General features: G+C 38.4%; 1 protein-coding gene and 1 pseudogene across 1 annotated transcript in view; one reads left to right on the plus strand and one right to left on the minus strand.

Annotated features, from left to right (window-relative positions):
- The window catches only part of PRRC2C (proline rich coiled-coil 2C), a 78,364-nt gene that overhangs the window by 50,657 nt on the left and 2,455 nt on the right, over window positions 1-25,252 (minus strand). Inside the window, 5 exon segments of the mRNA XM_039881115.1 lie at window positions 1,867-2,090; window positions 3,701-3,826; window positions 4,906-5,015; window positions 6,523-6,700; window positions 7,498-7,663. Coding sequence (XP_039737049.1) covers window positions 1,867-2,090; window positions 3,701-3,826; window positions 4,906-5,015; window positions 6,523-6,700; window positions 7,498-7,609 — 750 coding nt within the window. The 5' untranslated portion in view covers window positions 7,610-7,663.
- Window positions 12,147-12,265, plus strand: LOC120617842 (uncharacterized; annotated as a pseudogene).

The raw sequence follows: 25,252 nt of genomic DNA on the forward strand, positions 1-25,252 counted from the left end.
AGCAGCAGTTGAAACCCAACTGGGAAAGCCTTTTGTTTGGGAAGCACTCTGGAGCACCATGGGCTGCATCACGCTTCGATAATTGAGTCAGCAAATACACTGTTAGAGGCAAGTATTCACAGGTAAAGTTGCACTAGACCCCCTGCTGATTTTTCAGGCATAGAGATCAATTCTGAGTGGCATTAAATGTTTAAAATTTAGAACTTTGCCACAAAATTAATTGTAGAAAAAATCTTTACATTCTCAATATTTGGTAGTGGTTTTCAAGATGTTTTTGTTCATCCGTGGAACACTTCATTCAAATAAAATCACTGATGAAACTGGAGGCAAAGTCCACTTGGTCTCCCCTCTTTTCTTCCCTGACCCTGTCCCACCCCCACATCTGGAAATTCGAGGGTCTTTAAAAGCACAAATTGAAAATTATTAGGAGACAACAGTTGGGTGTATATCATTTTTCAAGGACAGGTTAGCATAGATGATTTTTATCACACTCCCAATTTTTTAAAGAAAATATTTAACAAGTAACGGTATTTAATCACTTATTTCCCTCTTCTGCCCTAGAATGGTTATATAATATCAATACAAAGACTAGAAAATATGAAAAAAAAATTGGCTACATAGAGCCTGAATACTTGGAGTTAAATCATAGAAAATGGACATAGGAACTAGATTCTTCCTTTTGAGATTAAGAATCTAAAAAAATGTAAATTTATTTACTTGGACAGATGTTACTTGCCATATAATTTCACAGTAGGCTGAGAGCAAACACATGAATGAGGGCACCAAATTCTGACTTATAGAAAAACTAATTTATAAAAAATATAAGGGCCAGAAGTATACATTAAATCATACTATAAAGACTGAGTCAACGAAATCCAGATTCCACAGGATAACAAGTAAATGGTACCAGATAAGCTTCAAAGAAAAGAGAGAGAGGGAAAGAGGTATCCGCAGGTAGCATGATTCCTTAGAGAAATAGGAATCAACGAACGGACATTATCTGGACCCTCTTTATGAGACAGTCAGGGAAATTGGAGTATTGACCTGATATTTTAAAAACAATTTTCTTTCCAGGTATGATAATGGTATTGTGGGCTTTTCTCCTAGTCTTTATCTCTAAAGGATTAACAACCTAAAAATCCGTGAATGAGTGATATATCCAGAATTTGCATTTGTAATCCAAGATGGTGGGAATTGGGGACAAGACTGACCACAAGTTGATAATTGTTGAAGATGGATGGTAGATGTGGGGGGAGAGAGGTTCACTGTACTATTATTTCTATTTTTGCATGTATTAAAATATTCCATAATGAAAAGCTAAAAAACTAAAGGTATACTAATAAAACTTTAGAATGAAAGTAGGTATTAACCTTTTCTGTGCCATAAACCACCCCTTTGGCAGTCTGGTAAATTCTATGAATCTCTTCTTATAGAAATGTTTTAAAATGCAAAATCTAAAATGCAGAATATAATGAAGGAAAACAATTATACTAAAATTCTGTTACCACAACAGTTAGAAAACAGATTTGGGACACAATAATGTATGTGCATCTTTATTAGGTCATTAAATAACAAGTGGGCCTACCCATGGCTCTATTCTGAAGTACTACTGTGCATAAACAGTATTTTGCAGTATCTAAAACAACGTAATGTGATATGAAAATACCTATGATCCCTATTAATGATAAAAACCCAGGCACTGCTGATACTTCTATGATTTATTTCCCACATTCCTAATCAAAGAAAATGCTAAGTTTTAGTTAGATGTTAATAAAAATGAAGACCTAAACATTTTCCTACTCCAATTCTCTCCTTGGAACCCAGATCAAAAACCTCTCGGTCACCTGCTTACTGAACACTACTCACATAGGGAGGCATCATGGCTCTGTACTGGGAAGTGAGGGCAGGCTGCTGTCCATTCAGTTTAGCTTGCGGAGGACCACAAGCTATCCTCTTTTCCACCACCTTGAGGATGTCATTTTGCTCTGATGATCCAGCTGTGCTTTCATCCTGGCCAGGGAGCTTTTCATCTTGGTCAGAGGTTAAGGGTGGGCCAGCAGACTTACCGCCATCTCTCCAACAAGCAACATCTGGCACGGAGACAGATTAAGAAAGGAATAAGAAGCATCTGAAAATGGAATAGAGTGACACCAAACTGGGCACATCTCAAGAAAATTTAAGCCAGTAACAAGCAAGCAGAGTGAAGGAGCAACGAAAGCCCTATCTAGGCCCTGTGGATGTTTTTAAGGTATGTGGGTAAGCCAGGAGCAGTGGCTTCCAAAGCGGAGAGGATGCACCTCCGAGGGTGCCACCAAACCAAATGCGGGGGTGGGGGAAGAAAAACCAGCGCTTCTCTGTTAGCCTTACCAATATCTGACACGGTGGCATTTCAAACTGTCTTGAGAAGAGGGGACAGGGTGCGAGTGGGGCGGCCCAGAAGGCTTGACAGGGATGCTCTCGCTCATTTGTTTTCGGTCTAGTACTGCTAGTTACACGTGCCCAAGGGAGCAGATTTAGTGACTGTATTATCTGGTTCAACCACACTTCGCCGAATGAGACTGTGAATGGTTTTACAGGAAAGCCCTGCTTGGTAGGGAGCCTCCGAGATGGCCGAACGGCCTCTCCCTCCTGGTATGCACACCCTGTGTTCCACCTGCTCAGTGTACCAGCACAGATCTGTGCAGCCTGTAGAATAAAACAAGCAATGGCCCGTCTCTTCTGGGATTAGGTTATAAAAGATGGTGGGCTTCCATCTGTCCTTACTTTTTTTGGGGAAGTCATGTTGTGAGCGGCCCACGTACAAAAGAGCCACCAAGAGTGAGCTTGGAACAGCAGCCCAGTCAAGCCAGCATCAGATGGCAGCTTCACTGCAACTCTGTTGAGAGAGTTCTTGAGCCAGAAGCCCCTGCGCAGTGGCTCCCACATTCCTGACCCTCAGATACTGTGTGAAACCACAAGGCCACTTCGGTTTGTTGTTTTAAGTTTTGTTTTGCAGCAACAGATGAGTATCGAGAACGAGAAAACATCTATTTCTAATACAAACTCATCAACAACATTATAGCAATTACAAAACAAAAATAAAAAAAGATGATTTTCCCAGACCTGACTAGAAATGAGCTACAAGAAATAGGAAATGTATCAGGTTATCAGAAATATGGGTTTGCATCTGGTACTGTGAAGAGGAACCTCCCCGTGTAGACGCGTCCTTTGAGATATTCGGTAATGACAATAAGACATCTAAAAATCAAAGATTTTACATTTCTATCTTGAGTTTCTGCTTTATAATGTACATAATGCAAGTATCCCTCACTACCCAAATTGACTGGTTCCTGGGTTTGGGTTTGAGTTCAGAAACCAAGGGATCCCTGAATATCAATGAAGTAGCAAGTAAATGGATACAATTTATAAATAAATAATATTTGCACACTGGGGGAGGTTTCTTCAAAAAATTTTACTATTGCAAAACTGATCAAATATTAATGTGCACATAAGGCACCTAGGCATCATCTTCCAACAAGTTCTCGAGTTGTATGGATGCTGTTCATGCAGAAACCACACTCGAGTGGCAAGCAACTACGGTTACCATCTGCTTTTTAAAAGTAGGCAAACCACATACACACTAGCAGGCAGAAGTTATATCGCATGACAAAAATGAATATAATCTCATTCTGTATTTGTATTAAATAGGAAATACTCTTACTTGGTGGGCGTAAACTAGGTCCAGGTCCATAGTTGTCATCGGTTGCTTCTTTTTCTTTTTTTTCCTGATCCCCAGCTGCCTGCAAGCTGGGAAATTCTTGCTGAAAATGACTGTTCACCTGGATTCCTACAGATTTTTAAAAAACATTAAATGTAACTTCTCCATGGAAGATAATTCAAAAACCCTCCCAGGGTAGAGCTCTCTGCCTTTTTCTGATAAATTATTCCATCTTTCAATGATGACTATTCACACCCATAAAACTTTTAAATTTACCTAGAATTAGAATCCCTTGGAAAGTTAATGAACAGCCATGAGGAGATAAGAATTTAAGAAAGGAACCTGCCAGACACTTCCGGAGGACGCATTAAAGATGGCGAGGCAAGCGAGGAGGCTCACTTCTTTTCTCTATCATGACTCCTTAAGTTTTCAATACGAGTCACATTCCTTTGCTAATGACTCTGAGAATCAGTCCAAATGATCTTACTGAAACAGAATTTAATAAACACTGCATGCGGTACCACAGTGAGGCTGGAACACCTTCGTTCAATTTACTGACTTCACTGACTGCTGAGATACCGCACTTCACTATTCACCCGCCTGCCTGCCTGCTTCCTTTTATACTTCTATAAATTAAAAGAGCGGATTTTATTAGCTTCGGGGCCTAGAAGGGTTTTCCCATACAATGTTTTATATACGTTTCTTGTTTTCCAAGTGGCGAAATTTTTGCTGGGGTCCGTCGCTCCCTGTGGGAAGGGAGGTACTACAGCGACTGTGCGTTATGGCTACTCTCTAGCTCTTCTCTACCACAGAAATCACGAGCGCCACGTTTGAAAGAGAGAGCTCAAGGGGCAGATGGAGATGAAGGGGGTTGCTAGCAATCTACACAACGTCTGCATCCTTATGTCTCAAAGAGCTGAAAGTACAGGTGTTGTCTGGTGATGCGGAATAAAGGTAAAATCGCACGGGACAGTGGGTACCTGAACGACCCCTGCTTTAATCCTAACCACTGGGTCATACATGGCTCTTAACACTGATACTTCAGTAGCCCAAGAGGTTTTAAAAAGACCCTTTTTTAGAGCTTGAGTTTATTTATCCTTTGACAATGTTCTCGGCCCCTGCCAAACCTAATGACCCACCCTTATCTCCTGCATGGCTGCTCAGTAACTATCAAGCCTGACTAGTTTCCCCAGCTAAGGTCCACTTACCATCTCCTTGCCCACCTTGCTTGTTACTGGCCCATGATTTGGGAGCAGGTGCTACTTCTGGGGGAGCTGCAACCCCAGGTTTTGGCTGTGCTGGTGGAACTTCTGGTGTTCTTAAAAAAAATATGAATCCATTATTTCAAATATTATACATTTAAAGAAAATAAAATGAATACTGCATTTAGGGTGAATCTGTGCACCAATAATTCTGGCTACACATCTACTCATAGATGCAGCCTCCACATTCGTGCCCTTTGCGACCTTCCTTTCAGTGAAGTCCTGCTACTCTCTGTCCCTTTCCCTTCTACCTTTGAATCACCCCAGGAGAAGACAGCTCTGCTCATTTTTCATTTTGTAAATAAAAGCAGCACTCATTATTGAACACAGCTCCCAACGATCTGTTCTGAAGAAGTGAACATTTACATTTAGAAATAACAGTACGGCATACATACGGTCTGGCCTGGTGGGATGAGCCGGGGTAAGGCTGAGCAAGCTCTCCGTGTGGCCACTGGAGGCCAGCCTCCACACAGGTTTGCCACTGGACTTACTGCTGTCACTCAGCACCCCCACGGGTAAAAGGTGTTTTAAGAAAGGTCTACAGTTTTATTCAATCCTTGTAATGAGTTAATGCTTAAAAATGAAAAAGGTACTTAAGAGATTTAAATATTTCTGGTACACTCAGACCTCTGACTGATTTGCTGCTACAAAATAATCCTACGACCACCCAGAAGCAGAAAACAGTCAGTCTTTGACAAGCTTTACTACAGTAGTCAAATTACTCTATGAAGCTCCCCACAAAAGACTACAGAAATTTGATAACAGATAGAGGCAAAAAGCATCAAGTACCCAACTGCTCGCCTTATTTTTAAAAATCACCACCACTTAACTAGGTCATTCGATGGACTAAGGGCCCTGCATAATCCTTGACAGCGGGACGTTAAACACATCGAATGAATGATGATGAAAGGGGTCACCCCAGCTTTCTCGCTAATTCTTCATTCGTTCAAATAATATTACTTGAGCACCTATGATGGGCATCAGGCATAGTTTCAGGGAACCAAGCAGACAGAACCCTTAGCTCCATGAAATCATTTAGAAGAATCAATTTCTAATCACGTTAGAAAGAAAATGCCTGATCTGGTGGGAATGGGAGAGGAGGAAACCTGACAGAGTGTATAAGAAAAGCTGTGATTAGCAGCTGTCACTGTTCTACCTTCACACATGGAAATACTGCCACTAAACCCACTCATAGGGAAAATTAATCAAAAGTTGACTATCTAAAAGACTTTAAAGAAGAGGTCCCCAACTCCCAGGCTGTGGACCAGTACCAGGCCATGGCCTGTTAGGAACCGGGCCGCACGGCAGGAGGTGAGTAGCAGGCGAGTGAGCAAAGGTTCATCTGTATTTACGGCCACTCCCCAGCGCCGACATCACCGCCTCAGCTCCGCCTCAGATCATCAAGCGTTAGATTCTCATAGGAGCACTGGACCCTGGTGCCAAGGCTTTAAAGGGCATGAAGATACGTAATGTACAGCAGGACACCGAGCACACTGGAGGAACTCAAAGTAAGTTCCTACAAAGCAAGGGGAGCAGAGTGTTCTTTGGCAGATGCTAACTTACTTTTCTTCCTCATGCTGCTCTGGCTTTGACGCCCACCCTGTGCCGTCTTTCGGTACGATGTTCACATTAGGGTCATTGCCTTTGTTTTCTGCTTTGAGACTTGGAAGGTTAGCAGGGGGAGGCATCCGCCGTGAAATTCCAACTTTTCCAAGACTCTGTAATCCATGTCGAGCTGCAACTAAAGATCAATAACATCAACTTTCTTAGAAGATCTAGTTTATTACCCACTTTATTCTTAAAAGAATATAGAAACAGGAATTAATAGAAGACTGAACCATTATTTCCTAATATTTTAAGGTAAGAATTTTTCAAGTAGGCCACATATCCACTTCTCATGTAGAAATTATATTAAAATAAACTATCAAGCCACTGATCTGAGGCTTTAAAAATCCTAACAATAAACCTTGTATACTATGAAAAGGTGAACACTGACGTTGCTGGCTTTGTAATTTTTTTCAGGGACTCTATTTCGCACTCGAAACTTAGTTAAAGGACAGTATGCTGACTTTATATTCATAATGAACACTGCTAAAGTAACATATGTGGTCCAGTTTTTACTTTTCACTGTAATCACTGGGTTCAAGGTATCAACAAACCAAAACAAACCAAAACACCACAGGACTCTCCCTATTCCATAATTTGAAGTGCTAATAAATACCCACTAACAGTTAGCTCTATGCCTACCAATCTCATTGACTGAGTTTCCATCTGGAACCACACAATTCCACTTATTTTCTGCTGACAACAAACAAGAAAAAATAAACATAATTATAATTTTTTAACTCATGTAAAATGTTTAACTCATATCCCCTGAAAAATGCATGTGTATACAAAAAGCTCCATGTAAGCAGAGTTTCAGTAACCTGGGTTTGTCCTAGTTCCTAATAGGTACAGCTCAGGGTGTCATTTATAGAAAGTAACAAACCAAAAGCACGGAAACCATAACAAATGTAATCACCACTTGATTTTACTCACCTGTGGTTTTCTGAGTTTCTAATGACTTCCCCTTGTAAGTATTAAATAAACTGAGTGTCGCATACTTTTTCCCATCCTTTGCTTTTGTGCTCTGGCCTGACTTCTCCGACATTTCGGTGGAAACTCATCGAGTCCAAAACCTCCTGCCACACCCCTTAAAACCAGTCTTTGAGATGCACAAAAGGAAGAAAAACGAGAAGGAAAATTTAGAATAGTTTATTAGCTTACTAAAAACTAGTAAATTCAAATGTTCACAGAAATTTTATTTAAAATCCTGAAAAATAAAAACAGATCAACCTTCAATAGCTCATATCAATAACAATACACAAATTAGTTCTAATTCTGTTTCCCTTTCATTTAATGAGCTGTACACACATCAACCTTAGGGTTTTGTTTGTTTGTTTTGAGGGGTTTGGATGGGAGTATGGCAGGTGGCGAATTCTACCAAGAAACCATCACTAGTTAAAAAGCGTCGTGAACTGAAGCACCGGGGTTAAAGACAGTGCAGCATGGGTATATCAGGCAAAAGAACATCCCAAGTCAGGGAGTGTCCTTGGAGACCCTGACAGCATCAAAACCATTTCATCTACTGGTTTTACACTTGACTACACAGGGTGAGCACCACTTGCAGAGATGTGGTTTTACATGCATATCAACTGCCAAACTCTATCTGTGTACACAGTTCCATTAAACTTACCGAGAATTTTTGCATCTGTTATCTCATTTCAGTCTAATAATCTCATGATACAGTTAGTTTCCTGATTTTACAGATGAGGAAACTGATGTTCAGAGGTAAATGAAATTGGATTTGGAATCAAGGCTTCTGGGTCAGTCCATTACACCATGCCACCTCCTCCCCACGTAACTGTATAAAACCACTTAACTATACACTCAACAACGAATCACCTTTCCTTCTGACAAACTGAAAAAACTCACCTGCCACCGAAACAACTATGCTAATTCATGGATGGCCTGCTGTCGTATGTGGAAGAATGTGTATAACTAACTATACCCCAAGGGTCCCAATGCTGACGGTTAGGACCCCCTGACTTACTATAAGCAGTTATAGTCCAAACAGTGGTTCATAAGCCTTGCTGCACATGAAAATCACCAGTGGATTTCAAATACACCAGAATCTGGGGTGTCGGGGTGGGGCCTTGACATTGACCCTTATTTTGATACAGCTCCTTTGGAGATCCTAATACGGGAGCAGTCTTCACAATCGCTGCAATTAACAAAGTGTAGTATCTTCCCTCCCATTCCATCGAAAGCCAGTCCTTCCTCCTGCGCTGTCCATCCTGTCCTCACTCCCCTTCTCCTTCTAATCTCTTCACTGTAGTGAACCTCATCCACGCCTATGGCTTCAACCATGAACTGACCATCCAAGATTTGCATCTCCAGCCCAGAACTCTGGGCTACATTAAATAAAATTACACACACATACATACATATATTAAGATTACTTTTTAGGACTGCCTAGTTACATTTCTTTTTCTGTTTTGAATAAACTTTCAATTTTACCTAGAACACAGGCATCTGTTTTATATTAAGGAATTCTGCTTATATTCGAAAGCAAGCCTACCAAATATTCTACACAGCATGAAAGGAAAACAGTAGTTAAAAAATTAAAATGACAGTGAACAGACAAACTATCTCATCATTTGGCAAAATGTGAATGCTATATAAGAACTCAACATATTGAAGAAAAAAACTTGAAGAAACCCAAAAATTAATGCTATAAACAGACAACTCACTAGAGAAATAATACCAATAAGCAAACGTATCAAAATGTTCAATTCCGTAAGTAAACAAAAATTAAAATAACAAGCTAGGGGGTTCAATTTGTCCTCAGCTTACACACAAAAAAACAAGATAACATTACAGAATTCAACCAGAGAATGACAGAATATCTAGTTCGAGTCCAGCCATCATAAAACATCAAGGCGCGAAAAGAATCATAAAATAAACCTTAATTTTCCCATTTAAAAGCAAAACAAAACTAAAAAATTTTCCATAAATTATAAGGAATTTATTTCCAAATACAAAAACAAACAAACAAACAAAAAAAACAAGCAATTGACCCCCAAAGCCACAAAATACAGGTTTTATATAAGGTCAAATGAAAAATTCCTGCAAATATATTATAAAATTAATATTTGAGTAGGTCTTTTTAAAGTTCAATATTCTGTAAAAAGGTTCTACTTCTATTGTTAAATTACTATCTATACTATGCCCTTCTTTTCCCAAACAAGTAGTAAACGAAATACAAACTGAGTGTATTGAGGTGAGAAAGATGGACAAAGAATCAGCTTTTCAGGCCACTAGAATAGAGAATAAATTTATATTTCATATACTGAGTCTCTTTCATTTTTATGTTTTACAGTACTTACTATACCAGAAAAAAAGTAAAACATAACATGACTGAAATTACTGTAAATGAAAACAAAAGATAATTCAATCAAAAGATAAAGACAAACTATCACTTAACATGATCATCGCTATAAAAGTTTGCATTTCTAAAAACAGAATTTGTAGCTATAAACTATAAGACTGAATAAATCAGAAAGTCCAATTCTAACATGATGGATGGTTTGCCAGTTAAGTGTGGACACTTTCAGTTTAAAGCCAAAGTTTAATTTAGCCCACTAATCTGTTTGGTGTCTTGCTTCTGAAAGGCTTAGGAGACACCCTGAAACTCTCAATTAGGTTCAAACTTGATTCAACATACTTGAGAAAAGTCAGTGACCAGCTCAAAAAATTACTTTTAGGAATGTAAAACTACAGTACATAAAATAATGTATTTTTTTTTTTAAAGGATTACTTTTAGGACAAAGTATCAAAAGAATCCAACCAATCCAGACTAAGCACCATCAAGACTTAGTCTCACTTTGTATAGTTCACTTAAAAATACTTTAAAAGATGTAATTACTGTTTGGATGACAAATCGTGGATACAGAGCGAGGAAGGCCAGGGCCCTAACAAACAGAAAACAAAGGAAGTGAACCTGAAGTTACTGTCTGGAGAGTCCCCAGGTCATGGCATTGAGAGAACCCCAGGGAGGCAGGCAGACTCCCTAAGTTGAAAAAAATGAGGCCGAGCGTTCCGGGTGACCAAGGCAGCTAGGATCTAACACTGCAGGACCCCCATGAGTATGCAGACCACCAATCTGCACGTGTGTGGGAAGAAACTCCCCAAAGATGGAACCACCCGCAAAGGGCGGGCCGCAGAGCCTGTCCTCACCAGCCAGACTTCAGAAAGCCTCCTATCCACCGGGCGCTGGGGAGACTATTCAGAAACGCCTTATCCCAGTAGTGCTGGGAAAAAGAGTGCTCGCAAGTGAATACTGCCCTGGTCGTGTCTAAGGAACCTTAAAGCAACAGCCAAAATGATCGAACTGTTTTCAGGTGACTGAGCCCCAAACAAATTTAAAGAATATTTATGAAAAATGAAAAGATATCCAGCACCCAAGAAAATAAAATATTGTGGCATCCGATTAAAAATTATCATGCAAAGAAAAATATGAACCATATTAAAGAGAAGACTCAATCAACTGAAACCAGCCCAGTTTACTCAGATGTTAGAATTACTGGACAAGAACATAAAACAGTTATTTTATTACAACTGTATTCAACCTGTTCAATAAGAAGAAAGTAGCAATGGAATGAGATTAAAGCACCACTTATAATATTAAAATGTGAAATACTTAGGGACATAGCTGACAAAAAATGTGTAAGGTTTGCATACTGAAAACTACAAAACATTAAAGACCTCGATAAATGGAAATATGCTGTGTTTATGGGTCGAAAGACCTAAATTAAGATGTCAGTTCATGCCAAACAGACCTTGAGATTCAAAGCAATCCTAAACAAAATCTCAGAAAAAAATGAGGGAAGGAGTCTGAATTTGTCAAGCTGATTCTAAAATCCATAATGAAATGGACAGGATCTAGAATAACCAAAAGAACTTTGAAAAGAGAAGATGGAGAGCCAAAGTCACCTGATTTCAAGACATGTAAAAAGCAGCAATCAAGACAGTGAGGTGTTGGTGTAAAAAAACAGGCCGATGGGACAGAGTCTAGAAGTATAAGTGCACACGAGCGTCTGGTTTTTGACAAATGCAAAGAAAATTCAGTGGATAAAGAATAGTTTTCTCAGCAAATGGTACTGGAGCGACTGTGTACACATATTAAAAACTGAACTCTGATCCATACTTCACAAAACTCAGTTGAAAATGGACCACAGCAAAGGGCACAAACTTGCAGTGGGAAGATGAGTACATTCAGGAGATCTAAGGCACAGCATAATGATTACAGTCAATGATACTGTACTATATACTCCAAAGTTGCTAAGAGACAAGATCTTAAATGTTCTCACCACAGAAAAAGAAAGAAAATTACGTGACCTGACGGAGGTGTCAGGTGAGGTTACGGTGGTAATAATACTGCAATATATAAATGTCTCAAATCAGCATGTTGTACACCTTAAAACTTATACAATGTTATATTTATTTTATTTCAATTTTTGAAAAAAGAATCACAGACAAAATTTAAAATCTACAACTACCAAACATCTAACCCTGGGTTAGATAAGGACTTCTTAGTACACTAAAAGCATAACCCGTAAAAGATGGAGTTTATAAATTGGACTTCTGTCTATGGCCATGCCACCCTGAACAAGCCTGATCCTATCTGATCTCAGAAGCTAAGCAGGGTCAGGCCTGGTTAGTACTTGGATGGGAGACCACCTAGGAAAACCAGGTGCTGTAGGTGTAAAAAATAAAAAATAAAGAACAAAAAATAAGGGATTGTAAGCTGACAAGGTCCTTGCAATCTGTGAGGTCAACCAAGGGTTGCTTCGCCTAAAAGAAATAAATTAAAAAAAATATATAAATTGGACTTCTTTTTGAAAGATACTGCTAAAAATGAACAGATAGGCTACTGTCTGGGGGAAAAAACCTGCAAATCATATATCTGATAAAGGACTTTTATCTAGAATCTATATAAAATTTTCAGGACTCAATATACAAATGGCAAATGCAAATTTCAACCGCAATGAGCTACTTCCCCACATCTACTGTATTGGCTAAAATTACAGAACAATTATACCAAGTGCTGATAAGGATATGGAAGAGCTGGAACTCTCATAGCCCGCTCCTAGAATGTAAAATGTTACAATCACGTGGAAAACCAACTGGGCAGTTTCTTAAAAAGGAAAAAAATTCATCAACCAAACCTCCCCTCCCCCACTCCATACAAGAGAAATAAAAACATATATCCATATGAAGACTTGTACTCTGGTTCATAGTTTGACTATAATAGGCAAAAACTGAAAAAAACTCAAATGTCCACCAACAGGTGAGTGGATAACAAAATTGTGGTGTATTCTATTCTTAAAAGCCCCTTATTTTCTCATATTGTTCTGTTTGGTTTTATTCATAGCATTTGTCACTATCTGAAATGATCTTGTTTACCTATTATTTTAATCACTACACTAGAAAGTAAGGCCTGGGAGAGCAGATTTTGTGTCTTGTATTCCCAGTCTACAAAATAGTATACATAGTAGGTGTTTGATAAATATGTTTCAAAGTATGGATCACTTAATGACTGATGTATATTATAAATAAATTTTATCACATACATATACATCCCTGTTAACATCCCTGTATGTGTATTTTACACCCTATGTTAGCCTATGTTAGTATATTTAGGATAGAGTCTTAGACTTTATTTAAGTTATAGCTCTGAGTTCTAACACCATTCTTAGCTCCCAGACCATACAAAACAGGCCAGAGGCCAGATTTCAGTTGCCAAGCCCCGCCTTAGCATGAGAAACGTCTCTATTAAATGACACCAGACTTCCTCTGTGAAAATGCCTAAACCAGACACTTTTGGGGTGGGGGGCACATTTTGAGTAACTTGGTTTTTTTTTTCTGTTTTAAGACAAATTTGGTAATTCCTATTTTCCTTGAAATCCCTTACTTCTCAAGTCTTCTCTTCATGTGTCTTTTATGCTAACTTTCTCATTTCTAACTTAAAATTAAGAGTGATTCAGGTAACATTTTCTCCAAAAGAACTAGCCCTTGGATTTATCATTTTTTGTTGTTCTGTTTTTATTTTATCTTGATTTTTCTTTCATGATTTTTTAGGTAACGTTTAAACTTATTGTTTTGTCTGATAATGAAAGTACTTAGGACCATTTCTCTGAATCATGATTGTATATGTTTTTGATAGGAGGTGTTTTCTGTGTTAGTTCGGCAATTTTGATTTTGAGTTCCTCCTTTATCCAAGATAGGTTTGTTTTTTATTTCCAATTGATTCTCTTCCACATTTCTACTTTTGTCTATTGGTTAACTTTGTAGCCACAAGAATCTTTAACTGCTTTCTTATCAACAACCCCAGGAATAAAAGCACTATTTGTTGATTCCTTGCTTATTCTGACATTTTCTGCTTCAATATAAGGTCTATTATTGTTGTTTTTCTTTATTTCTTATCAGGTCTGCTGATTTCTGCAATTTTATATCTTATCAATCTGTGTCCCTCCCCTGTACCCCTTCCCCCCATATATTTAAGAATACCCCTGTATGTCTTCTCTACTCTTAACACGCTGCTGCTGACATTTCTGGTTACCACACGTGTGGCGGGAAGGCACACCCAGCAATTCTCAGATTATGTGGCCAACAAGCTGGGTGTCCTACAATTCACCTCAATTCTGACACAACCTACCTGGAGAGAGAGCATGCCATCTCAGATTAGTAAGGGCTCAGGCCCACAACACTACCACCCCCTAGCCCGGCTATTCAGATGCCATTTTAAAGTCCAGCCTCATTGGCTAGCTATGAACAAGAGTTTGATTAATTTGCTCCAGCATTTCACAGAACCCAGGAAAACAACTCACTAGATTACCAGGTTATTACAAACCTATTAAAGGATACAAATGAACAGCCAGAGGAAGAGATACCAGTGGTCCTGAGCGCAGGCGCTGTCCCCACCTGAGTTTGCATAGCTCCACTTATAGGAAGCTCCAGTTCAGGGATTTTTACGGCATAAATAACTAAATCATTAGCCACTGGTGGTTAATTTGACATCCAGTTCCAGTCCCCCCCATGAAGAGGAGGGTGGGGCCTCTCTGAGAGAAAGGCTTCTAATGTGGGTCAAATGGGGAAGGAGCCAGCCTTGAGCCTGAAGAAAAAGCAATGGAAAGGACCTAAAGCCCCGATATGCTAATCATGTTCAAAAACAGAAAAGCTCTAAGAAAGGGAAAGCTGAAACAAAAGAGAAGGTTGAATGAGGTAGGCCTATTAGGATTTAAAATTTTATCTTTGAAGCAATGGGAAACCATGGGATTCTGAGCAAAGGCGTGTCTTTTGTTTTAAAAATATCATTCTGACTATGATGTGGAGAATGAATTAGAGGGGGCTAAGGGCAGAATGTAGAGACACCATAGACTGCAAAAGCCCAGGCACAGGTGTGGCTGTGGCTGAAAATGGACACTAGACATAGGATTGTCTTGATCCCTCTTCCACCTTGGAAGCTTTTGCAAGCATGGTAATGCCTCTTCCTTCTCAGCACTGGAGTGGGAACCTAACCCACATTTTTAACACTGTTTCCAGGAAAACAAATTTGCCAAATCTCTCTCGTGTGCTCTTACCTTTGTATACTAAAGCCTTATTGAAAAACAATGACCTCTTAAAGCCTGCTGGAGTAATTAGTGTATTTTCTGAAATACAATTTAGCAAAGCAACCCTCTACAGGTCACACAGAAACATCGGGCCTTCTCAAAGTACCTCCCTTATGCTGCAGTGACAATATTCATTCAACAACATCTATACAACAAATGTGCTGAGCATTAATAAACGCAAATGTTGTTTTAAATGTCAGAATGTATCTTGAAAAGATAGATGATGGCTCACCTTCACGGAACTTTTAACAAACAGTAAGTAAACAAAAATATGGGAATGAATAAAAACTGAACTGAGTAAAGGGACAGCAAAGAGGGGAAACATCGCCCTGGAACTAACACAAGCTAAGAAAATCAATCGGTGGTTCTCAGCCCAGGCTGCACCGGCTCGTCCAGGAAGACCTTACAAGATACTACAGCCCAGGCCCCGTGCCAGACCAAGTAAATCGGAATGGCTGGCAACAGTATTCTATGAAAAGTTCCCTCCAGGTGTCTCTACAGTATAGGCGCAGGTGAGAACCACTGGAAAAACAAACGGATTTTGATCTGGGAGAAGGAAGTCCAAGTATAAAGGTCATGCTGAGGGAAAGAGGCAGAGAGGAAGTCGGAGTAGGTGGAAGACCGAGTGTGCAGGGCCTAGTAGCCTAGGATAAGGACTGCGGCTGAGTTATTCGAAATGCCATGAAGAGACACTGGAGGGAAAAACTAATCAAAACCCTCAATTGCTGAATAAATGCTTGGCTGCATTCAGCAGACCCACACTTAAGTAACAAAATGGTACAATTTACATAATTAGTAATTCAAAAACCCTTGAAACAGTAAGCTCAATAGGAGCATTTTTCAACTTGCCAACTTCTAATTTCAAAAAACCTATCCGCACAGTTGAAAGAGATCAAAGAAACTATATATATCCTTTACTTATATCACTTTTAATTTTGCAAAGCTTTTTGTTATTTGTACGCTATTACGAACATTTTTTTGTTACAGTCCTGCTTACCATGTACCTAAAAATCTAAATCCTTAAGGGCTGTGGGTTAGTCAGCAAAACCAAAGCCTTTTTGGTTTTGCTTAAGGGAAGAAAAACTAATAATATTTCTAAATTCAAGGTTCTATGGCTCTCACTGAGCATTGTTGGTTAAAAAAAAAGAAAAAAAATAGAATTTTCCATTGAAATTAGATGTACCAAACCATGTGCAGCTGCATTTGCTAGATTTTGAACAATTACCTTGTAAACAGATATTTTTTGCACCTCCCCCCCAAAGTTAAGATGAACAAAAGAAATGGAAGAAAAAAAGTCAGTGTTGTCAAAGCAGACTGCTCTTTAAGCTGTGATCTCTAAAATTCCTTCAGCGTTAAAAATTATGAGAGGCTAAAGTTACTCATTTACCATCACGAAAGGCATTCAATACTGAAAATATCATTTTAAGTGATATTTAAAATTTGGTACATTTGGAAAAAACTCATACTTCCACAAATTGCCAATTTGTCAAATTCAATTAAATGACAATCATCTTTCTCACCATGATGGGAATCTAAACATCCAGAATCTGTTTACCTCTTTTTCCCCAGCATTCTTATGGTGAGAGTTTAGTCCTTCTGGAAAATACAGAACAATGTCGCACTGATTCAAACAGTTAACATTTAAAGAAATGGTAACCACTTCCAGACGGGCACACTGTGCATCCTGCACGAATGTTTCACTGAACAAGGAAGTATGTCTGCTAAGTATTTAATAACAGTCAGGTATCACATGCACATGAGTAGTTTGTAAATCATTTTCTTTGGTTTCTGCGACTCTGACAGCTTTCAGTCTCATTTTCTCTCTCTTTTCTCCCTCTCTCTCAAAGTTAATATGCTTTTGCCATCTCTCTCGCCAGCTCTGTGAGCTTTCTCCTTGGCCATCCCATCTACGGTTCACCGATTCAAAAAGGATAATTTCCAAAACTTTTCTTCAAGTTACACTCTTCGGACATACGTTTTTAATCGTCTATAGAAAAAACATCTTAAAATTTTCTACAGAACTACAAACTCAAAATGTTTAATCCCCCCATTCACTCAAGCAAATATTAGCCAGTGCCTACTGTATTATCAGGAACTACTGGGAACAAATGACAGACATGCTGTCCTCATCAACCGAGTGGAGATGACAGTTTGGAAATCTGAGGCTTGAAAACGTTTGCAAAGAACTGGGAGGAAAGAGCCCGAGTAGGAAAATGAGGCGCTAACAAGCAGCACTGATGGCCCGGCAGAGCTGGAGACCGGGGTACAGTGCTCCCCCGTCTTGCGGCTGGAGGACTCCCCTCGGTGTCCAGCAGCATGTCCAGGCGTGCTGAGTGAGGAATGAGAGCTGTGCCGGGCAGGTGTAGAGCAAAGCAAGGGAGGTGAGGAAACGGCCAAGGGATGGGTCAGGGTAACCCGTCCCGGAAGTTCAAGCCGGAGAGCGAGGTCAGAAAGGCTGGAGGAGAAGGAGGAAGAGAACAGAAGGGACAGGCAATTTCAACAGGCTGGATGAAAGTCTGACCAGTAGTAACGACTGAATGTTTACTCAGCCAAGCTTCCTGTGGATAGCATTCATTTAATAAGTACGACAAAGTAAAGTGTACGATCTGAGTGGGAGAATTGGAGGCATAGGAGCTTGTGATCTGAAGTTCAGGTTTCAGGATGATGAGGTTTACACAGCAGACATTGAAAGTCAAGCACACATACTATGTGTGACCGAGTACATGTGCACATACTCACACAGAATAATAAAACAAATATGGTAAACTATTAACAATCAGGGGACATGGATGAAGGAATACGGGAATTCTTCATACTATTTTTATAACTTTTCTGTAAGATTAAAATTATTCCAAAATTTTTTTTTAAAAAAGCTCCTCTGCTCTCCCAAACATGTTCCTCTCCCTACCTCACAGAACCATGTCCTTGACCTCTACATTTAAAACCTAGAGTAATCTTTGATATTTCTCCCACTTCTAACATAAAAAGGAATCCAAGTTTTATACAGTCTAGTTTAGTAATGCCTCTTGAAACCAGGTTTTTTTTTTTTTAAATCCAAGCTCTACAGATGTAATATAATATAAAAATATTGGATTGGGAATAAGAGCTCAAAGCTCAAGTCAAAACTTGCCAATGAAGAAGTAACCTTGGAGAAGTAAAATAATTTGCCCCAAACTTACAGCTAGAAAGTGATGGTGTCAAGATTAAATCCAGGCTCGACACCGACACCAGCGCCCAAGATAAAAGCCATATGAAACTCAGAATCCGATTTTCATTACAGAAGAGATAAACATCAAATCTTTAAACTATAAAATAATAACATGCCATTTGAGGTTAAGAGACTAAAAGATTCAAGTTTTTATTATCAAAACTTATTGTGCTACAAGAGTAAAATATCAAGGATAAAAATTATAGCAACAAAGCAGTAATATCTCTTAACAGAGATTATAGAAATGTCATTTTGAAGTATAATAATTAAAAATAAGAATCGATGTACTACAGATTGTTTAAAAAAAAAAACAAGGGGTGCTATGCACTTAATTGTGTCTCCCTCAAATCCATGTGTTGGAGCCCTAACTACCAACGTGACAGATGGGATCTGGAGATAAGGCCTTTGGGAGATATTCAGGTTTAGGGGAGGTGAAGAGGGCAGGGCCTCATAAGGGGATTAGGGCTCTTATTAAGAGGAAGAGACATCAGAGTGCCCCGCAGTGTGAGGACACAGCTAGAGGGCAAGCCATGTGCGAGCCAGAACCTAACTGCCAGCACCCTGATCTTGGATTTCCAGCCCTCAGAACTGTGAGAAATAAATTTCTGTCGCCTAAGTCATCTAGTCTATGGTACTTTCTCATGCTACCTGGAACTGACAAATAGGGAGGACTATATTAACTCCAGAAAACAGCATTTTGTTTATCATTACAATTTTAACCACATTTTCCATTTAAAATAAAAAGGTCCAGACATTTACCACACTCCTCTAAATCCTAGGCTGCTCAGTGTTCACAAAACACAAACTTTCTAAAGTTTACTTTTAGATTACCCCCTGACTTGATTTTAAACACAATCGAAGTACTAGTTTTCACACACTCCTTAAATACAACACAAATGAGAATTACAGAATATTTGAGGTTGAAAATCATTTTATACTAAAAGTATGAGATCGATATGAAATAATGTGGCCTGAGTAACTAATATACTGGATGCTGTTCCTTCAAAGAGTTTTGTCAAAAACTTGAATATAAAACCTGGAAAGCTGATGTCACATATGATGTATATATATCTGAAAGAGTAACAATGCATTCAATGACTTTCTTAAGATTGAAAAAGATCTTGGAATGTTAGGGAGAATTAAATTGGATATAAGAAGAGTCATATAGTCATGGTTCAAAAAATTAATTTCATATATACAGAATACAAACCCAGCCTGTTCATATGACACAGGAGAGAGCCAGAAACAGTACTGTGACAGCACTGCTTTATCAGAATTGCTATTTCAGTAGCAATCTAAAGCACAGATCTGGAATTGTGAAAGTTCCAGTGCATTTTGTGTTTTCCACACTGCTTAAAGTATTGTGCTGAAGTCTGCCCTTCATGAAAACAAATATTAAAAAAAACTAACCTGGATACAAAGGAAAAACTTTCTAACTGTTCAGTTTATCTATAGGTGTCAACAAGTTATCTAAAAACTCATAGTATTCTCTATTTTTACAATTTGCCAAACAACCCAAAGAGCTGTGAAATAACTTGTAATTTGGGTGAGGCACAAAATTTGCATCCCATGCTGCAAGGTATATGAGAGAAGGCTGCTTCTAGGAAACAAACTTAGACACCCCTTCCTACCTCTCTTGCTGGACTCCTTTCTCTGGGGTTTGTTTTCTGTTTTAGACATAAAATAACTGCTGTGAAGAGAAACACAACTGTTTCTTTGTTAAAAAAAAACAAACAAAAAAACTGAAAAGAAAGTCAAATCCCAGTGCTGCTGGAAATAAACAGATGAGGGCTGAATACTAGTATGGCGCTCAAACATTCGGAAAGTTGGAGGATCTTAAGATATGAGTGTTAAAAGTTGACTAGTGTCCTGGTCACCAGATGTATCCAAGCAAAAGTTAAAATAAGCTTTTGTCGGAAATATTTTAAAGATAACCTTGCTTTGAGTAAGAGGCTGAACTAGTCAACTTCTAAGGTCACTTCCATCTCTAGTTGTTATAACCAATCAGTAATTCTAAAGTTAGTGACGCCAAGTATTTTAAAGATCACATTTGCTGCTATAATAGTAAAACTAAGAATACCGCCATATGTTCAATGCCTCTACTACAAACAGCACTACAGTAAAAGCATTAAAAACTGTCATTTGAAAAAAGTGTAATATAAATAAATCTGTTGAGTTCTAATCAGAATGGCAGAAAGGCTGGGCTGTTTGAGATGAACACATGTGAACTGAGTTTCCGGTGCAGAAGAAAGCCTTAACGATTAGAGAAGAAACACAGCTATCAAATCTTCTGTACTACGAATTACTGTTCTAGCAAAGTAAAGCTGTATGTCTACCATTTACTCGAGGTGATGGCCAGAGCACTCTTTCTGACAACTTATAAGATTTAAAAACTGTTCATATTATACAATTCTCTTAAAACTGATTCAGTTTAAACCTCGGCTCTAATACTTAGCTAGGTGTTTTTATAGCATAATTGTGGCATACACATACTATGGCATAAGCATTTCTCCAGTCGTTAAATAGAATTCTGAATTTTTAATTTCCTCCTCCATGGACTATAATATCTTCTAGTCTGGTGTGAGAGTTAAACAACAAAGTGTGTATAAAGCTCTGAGAAGTGTCCGGCATGCAATAGGAACTTAATAAATGGCAATAATATTTCTAAAACTTATATACTACAAATAAAAACCAAAGCATATTTTCTTGGTCAACTTTTTTACAAGGCAAGTATGTTAGATGTAATGGGAGGGAGGAAGCATTCTCTTCAGGATGTTCGTCTGACATCATGAATTACACTAAACCTTTCATATAAATAAAGAGCTGCCTTTAAGGGTTGGAATTTTGAGTTTAAATTTATGTGTAGAGAATTTGTTAGCATTCTTCCCCACCAAGCACTGGCTCTATTCCACTACCATTACAATGTGTCTTAAGAACCTAACCACCTCTTTCTCCTACCTTCTACTTTCATCCTTTCTTTCCATGCTTTCAAATGTCATAATATAACTATACAATTTTTTTTTTTAATGGCCAAGAAACCAAGCAATCAATACATGCAGGCTATTCTTGACTATTTAATCCTTATTCAATAGTTAATTCTTCAGCAGGATACTTTCTCTGCCTCCAAAATGTCAGAAGACTCTGGCTCTACAAGTGGGAGATACTTCACCTTTCTGCATTCTGTATCCTAATTGTGGTGTGTGTGTCACAGATGTACTGCAGCATCTTTTCTGGCCCACCTCAAATGCATTGATCCCCGAAAAATATATATATTAAAACTCACAGAACCATACAGCAAAAATCCAGTTTTCTTTCATCTAAATTTTAAAACTCATTCACCAATATAACCAACCTCCACCTATCAAAAGCCTCATTTTGATCACTCTTTACCCTGCTTTTAAAATAAAATCCTTCTATCTGTTCCATTTTCCTAACTTTCAGAAGTAATTTCATATCTGCCAATTGTGTTTCTTCAATTAAGATCTACAAAATTTAAACCTAACATTAAAAACAGTTACTTAAAATACAGGCCAAGCTACACTAGCCATATTGCCAAAAATCTAAATCTAAATTGGAACTGAAAAATTATAAAAAGTAGTTTTCTGAAATTTCCCTCTCCTCTTCAAAATTTGATAATGTATGACATTTAATATAGTTTCCCAGTTGCTAGTAACATTAAGTAAGCTACAATACCCATCTTTAAAATAGCATTGGATAAACTGGAATTCTGTACCTACCCAACTATTCAACCAATCTTAGGAAAAAATTCAAAGCTTTTTGTTCCTTAGCGGCCATTTCTCCAATCTCCCAATTGTTTCTGATGTATTTCTAAATGTAGCCTTAATATGTCTCCTCAAGAAGCCTTTCACTTTCAGAGAATCCACTGGCCTCCACAGGGCTTTTGTGCAAATAGAAAAATATACCCTTTGGGAAAGATACTGGTAGTCTTCTTGATGGGGGGGCTGATGCCTTGGGAGGGAGAAGAGACGTGGAGGCACAACTTCCCTGGGGAGGCCTAGCCAAGGCTCAGGCCTCTGCAGGCCGAATGTGGGCTGGATTTCGCTCTGTTGCCTCCTTCGGCCCGGCCCCTCTGCACGACCGAACTCAGCAGTCCTGCACTTTCGGATTATTCATTAGGGAAGAGGGAGGAAAGAGGATCAATTATTAAGTTCTCAGACACCCATTCTCCAACCACATACACACATACACACCTACCTCTTACCATGCAGACTGCAGATTTATTTGGAGGGGACCTTCGAACTTCCTAAGGAATCTGTTCTCCCTGTGCCTTTAACTTTCTATTTTTCATTGTTCTCTTTTCTGTTTTAAAATGGTTAAGATTCATGTGATATCAAAGAATATTAAATTCAAAAGATATACAGAAACATTTAATGTGATCTTTGCAATAATGCTCCAATAGGGGAAGAGGTATCTTTATTTTAGAGATGCATATATTTTAAACTTGAAGCCGAGCCACTTTCCCCCAAAAGTTAACAGCTGGCACTAAGTAACAAAGGGACTGACTAAACCTAGGTTTTTAAATATCTAGTCCAGGGCTTATTTTGAGTATTCAACACACCTAAAAGTCAAGACGTCTTACTACTGAGTCCTCTTGGCTTAACCTTTCATCTTCATTACTCGACCTCTAGTTGGGTAAGTACAGAATTCCAAGGATCTCTCAGCCAAGTCCAAAAGCCACTTTTCAGCGGTATTCAGAACTCTGCTACATTTGGCTCTAATCCTATTTTTAGATTATTCTCTTCCGCCCTGATTTTTACAGTAACTTCCTTCTTTACTCATTCATTCTTGTTCTCCTTTCCTTGCCATAGATTATCTTAAACATCCTGTTAGATTTCTGTCTAAATAAACCCATTCCACTTTGCAGTTCATCATGGAAATGTTTGTCTCAATTATATAGTTAAGGCTCTAATTTATACCTCTATTGCTGTAATGCTGCCATTTCCTGTTTGATGAATCTATTCCATTCTAGGCTTTCATCACTTCTGGCCTTCATTAATTCCAACTGTTGCTTGATCCTATCCAGCATTCATTTCCTAGCAATTATGTCCCAAAGAGTAGAATACAAACACTACTGATGGTATGTTAGATGATTTTAAGTGGCCCATAAAGGAATAGTTAAAAGTATGTTTATTTTAAAACATGTTGAAAAACTGTAAAGCCAAAAATTGTGCACACTTTTCCTTTAATTTCACTTACTTAAAATACAGTTAAAAAATATTAATAGACAGATGGTTTGAAGATAAAGCAAAAATCATGAATGACTTGTCTGGGAAATACTGGCCCTGGGATATCCATATAGTACAGAAGTTAAGCACACAAGCTCTCGGTCAATGCCTCGACTCCCATTTACCAGCTAAGTAATTTTGAACAAATCACTCAAACCTCTTTAAATCCCAGTTTTCTAGTTGTTTAGTAGGGATAAAATTAATATCCTCTAGTTGTTTAGAAGGGATAATCACAATAACTTGATCTCTCCTGACCACCAAGCCTTTACCCTGTAATCGACTGGGCACTCAATCTGTACTATAGGCAATTTTCTATATATGGATTTTCTGCACCAAATTCCCTTACCTGTTTGTATATCTTTATTTTTATATTCTGGTATGAACTCCCGGCCAAAAAAAACAAAACAAAAAAACCCCACACATGATAACTTTTATTATTAATCCTTAAGACTGCGAACACTGGGAACCAAAAGCCATAATCCTCTGATTCACCTGGTGTTACAAATTTAAAAGACTCTTTAATGTTTGTTGAAAAAATTTAAAAATTACAAAAATCTTATGCAAATAAAGCTCACAATATATAGTACATAAGCCCAAGATATTTGAAAGCTTTGACACTACTCAAACAGGTAAATAAAGAGAAAAATGACAGAGGATGACAGAGTATTCTTTTGCTCCACTAACATTCATCAGTTGAACCTTGGTGGTGAGTCTATTCTTTGTGTCTCCTAAACTCATTCATTTAATAATCTCTAATCAACTCTAGGTATATGTATGCCAACCACCACACGAGGTGATGGAGACACAGAAACAGTCTAGGAAAAAAAGGATTAGTATCGAAATACAAACAAGTAAATAGAAAACAAGTAGATAATATGCTAAGTAAATGACATCCAACAGTGTTTTACCACTAGATATGCACCAGGATTACAGCCCGCCCTCCTGTGATGTACAGACCAGCAGCACCACATAGGGGTGAGGACATGACATTACACCGACAGTAAGTTTTCTGCTACCTTCCGTTCAGACTCTAGGTATATGCTAACCATATTAAAGTTTTTGTCTGCCAACTAGACAAGTGTTGAAACTCAGTAACAGCCCTTGCTTGATCTGATTTGCCGGCAAACACATGCACACGCAAGGCCCCAAAACACGACTGGCATTCTCTTAACCTAGAGCAAAATAAATGACTAGAACTACAATTAGCAAGAAGATAGGTATATATTTAGCCTTTCTGGAGGTTGGTAAAGAACAAACAATAGAAAATTTACCAAAGTTACCCTCTCTAGAGAATATTTTTACCCACAAAGATGTCCTGTTCTGACTGGCATCAATGGCATTTTTGAGAAATTTAAAATGTTATGACTCAGAAAACTAATTAATTCTCAAAATTTTTAAGCAACAGTTAACATAGATTGAGATAAGCTTTCATTGTGTTACCCTATTTATAAGGTGACAAGTCTTGATTTACTGAAAGTGCATTAGTCATAACTCAGTCAGACACAACTTCTGGATCTCATTCACTGGAGAATAGGGTTCTGTACCAATCTGTATAACATTTTATCAATCCTTGTCTTACAGAAATACGGTATAAATAGCATCTGAAACACAAGTTACTCAACTGA

The sequence above is a fragment of the Pteropus medius genome, unplaced genomic scaffold (genome assembly GCF_902729225.1).
Source record: "Pteropus medius unplaced genomic scaffold, Ma_sr-lr_union100, whole genome shotgun sequence".
Lineage (NCBI taxonomy): Eukaryota > Metazoa > Chordata > Mammalia > Chiroptera > Pteropodidae > Pteropus > Pteropus medius.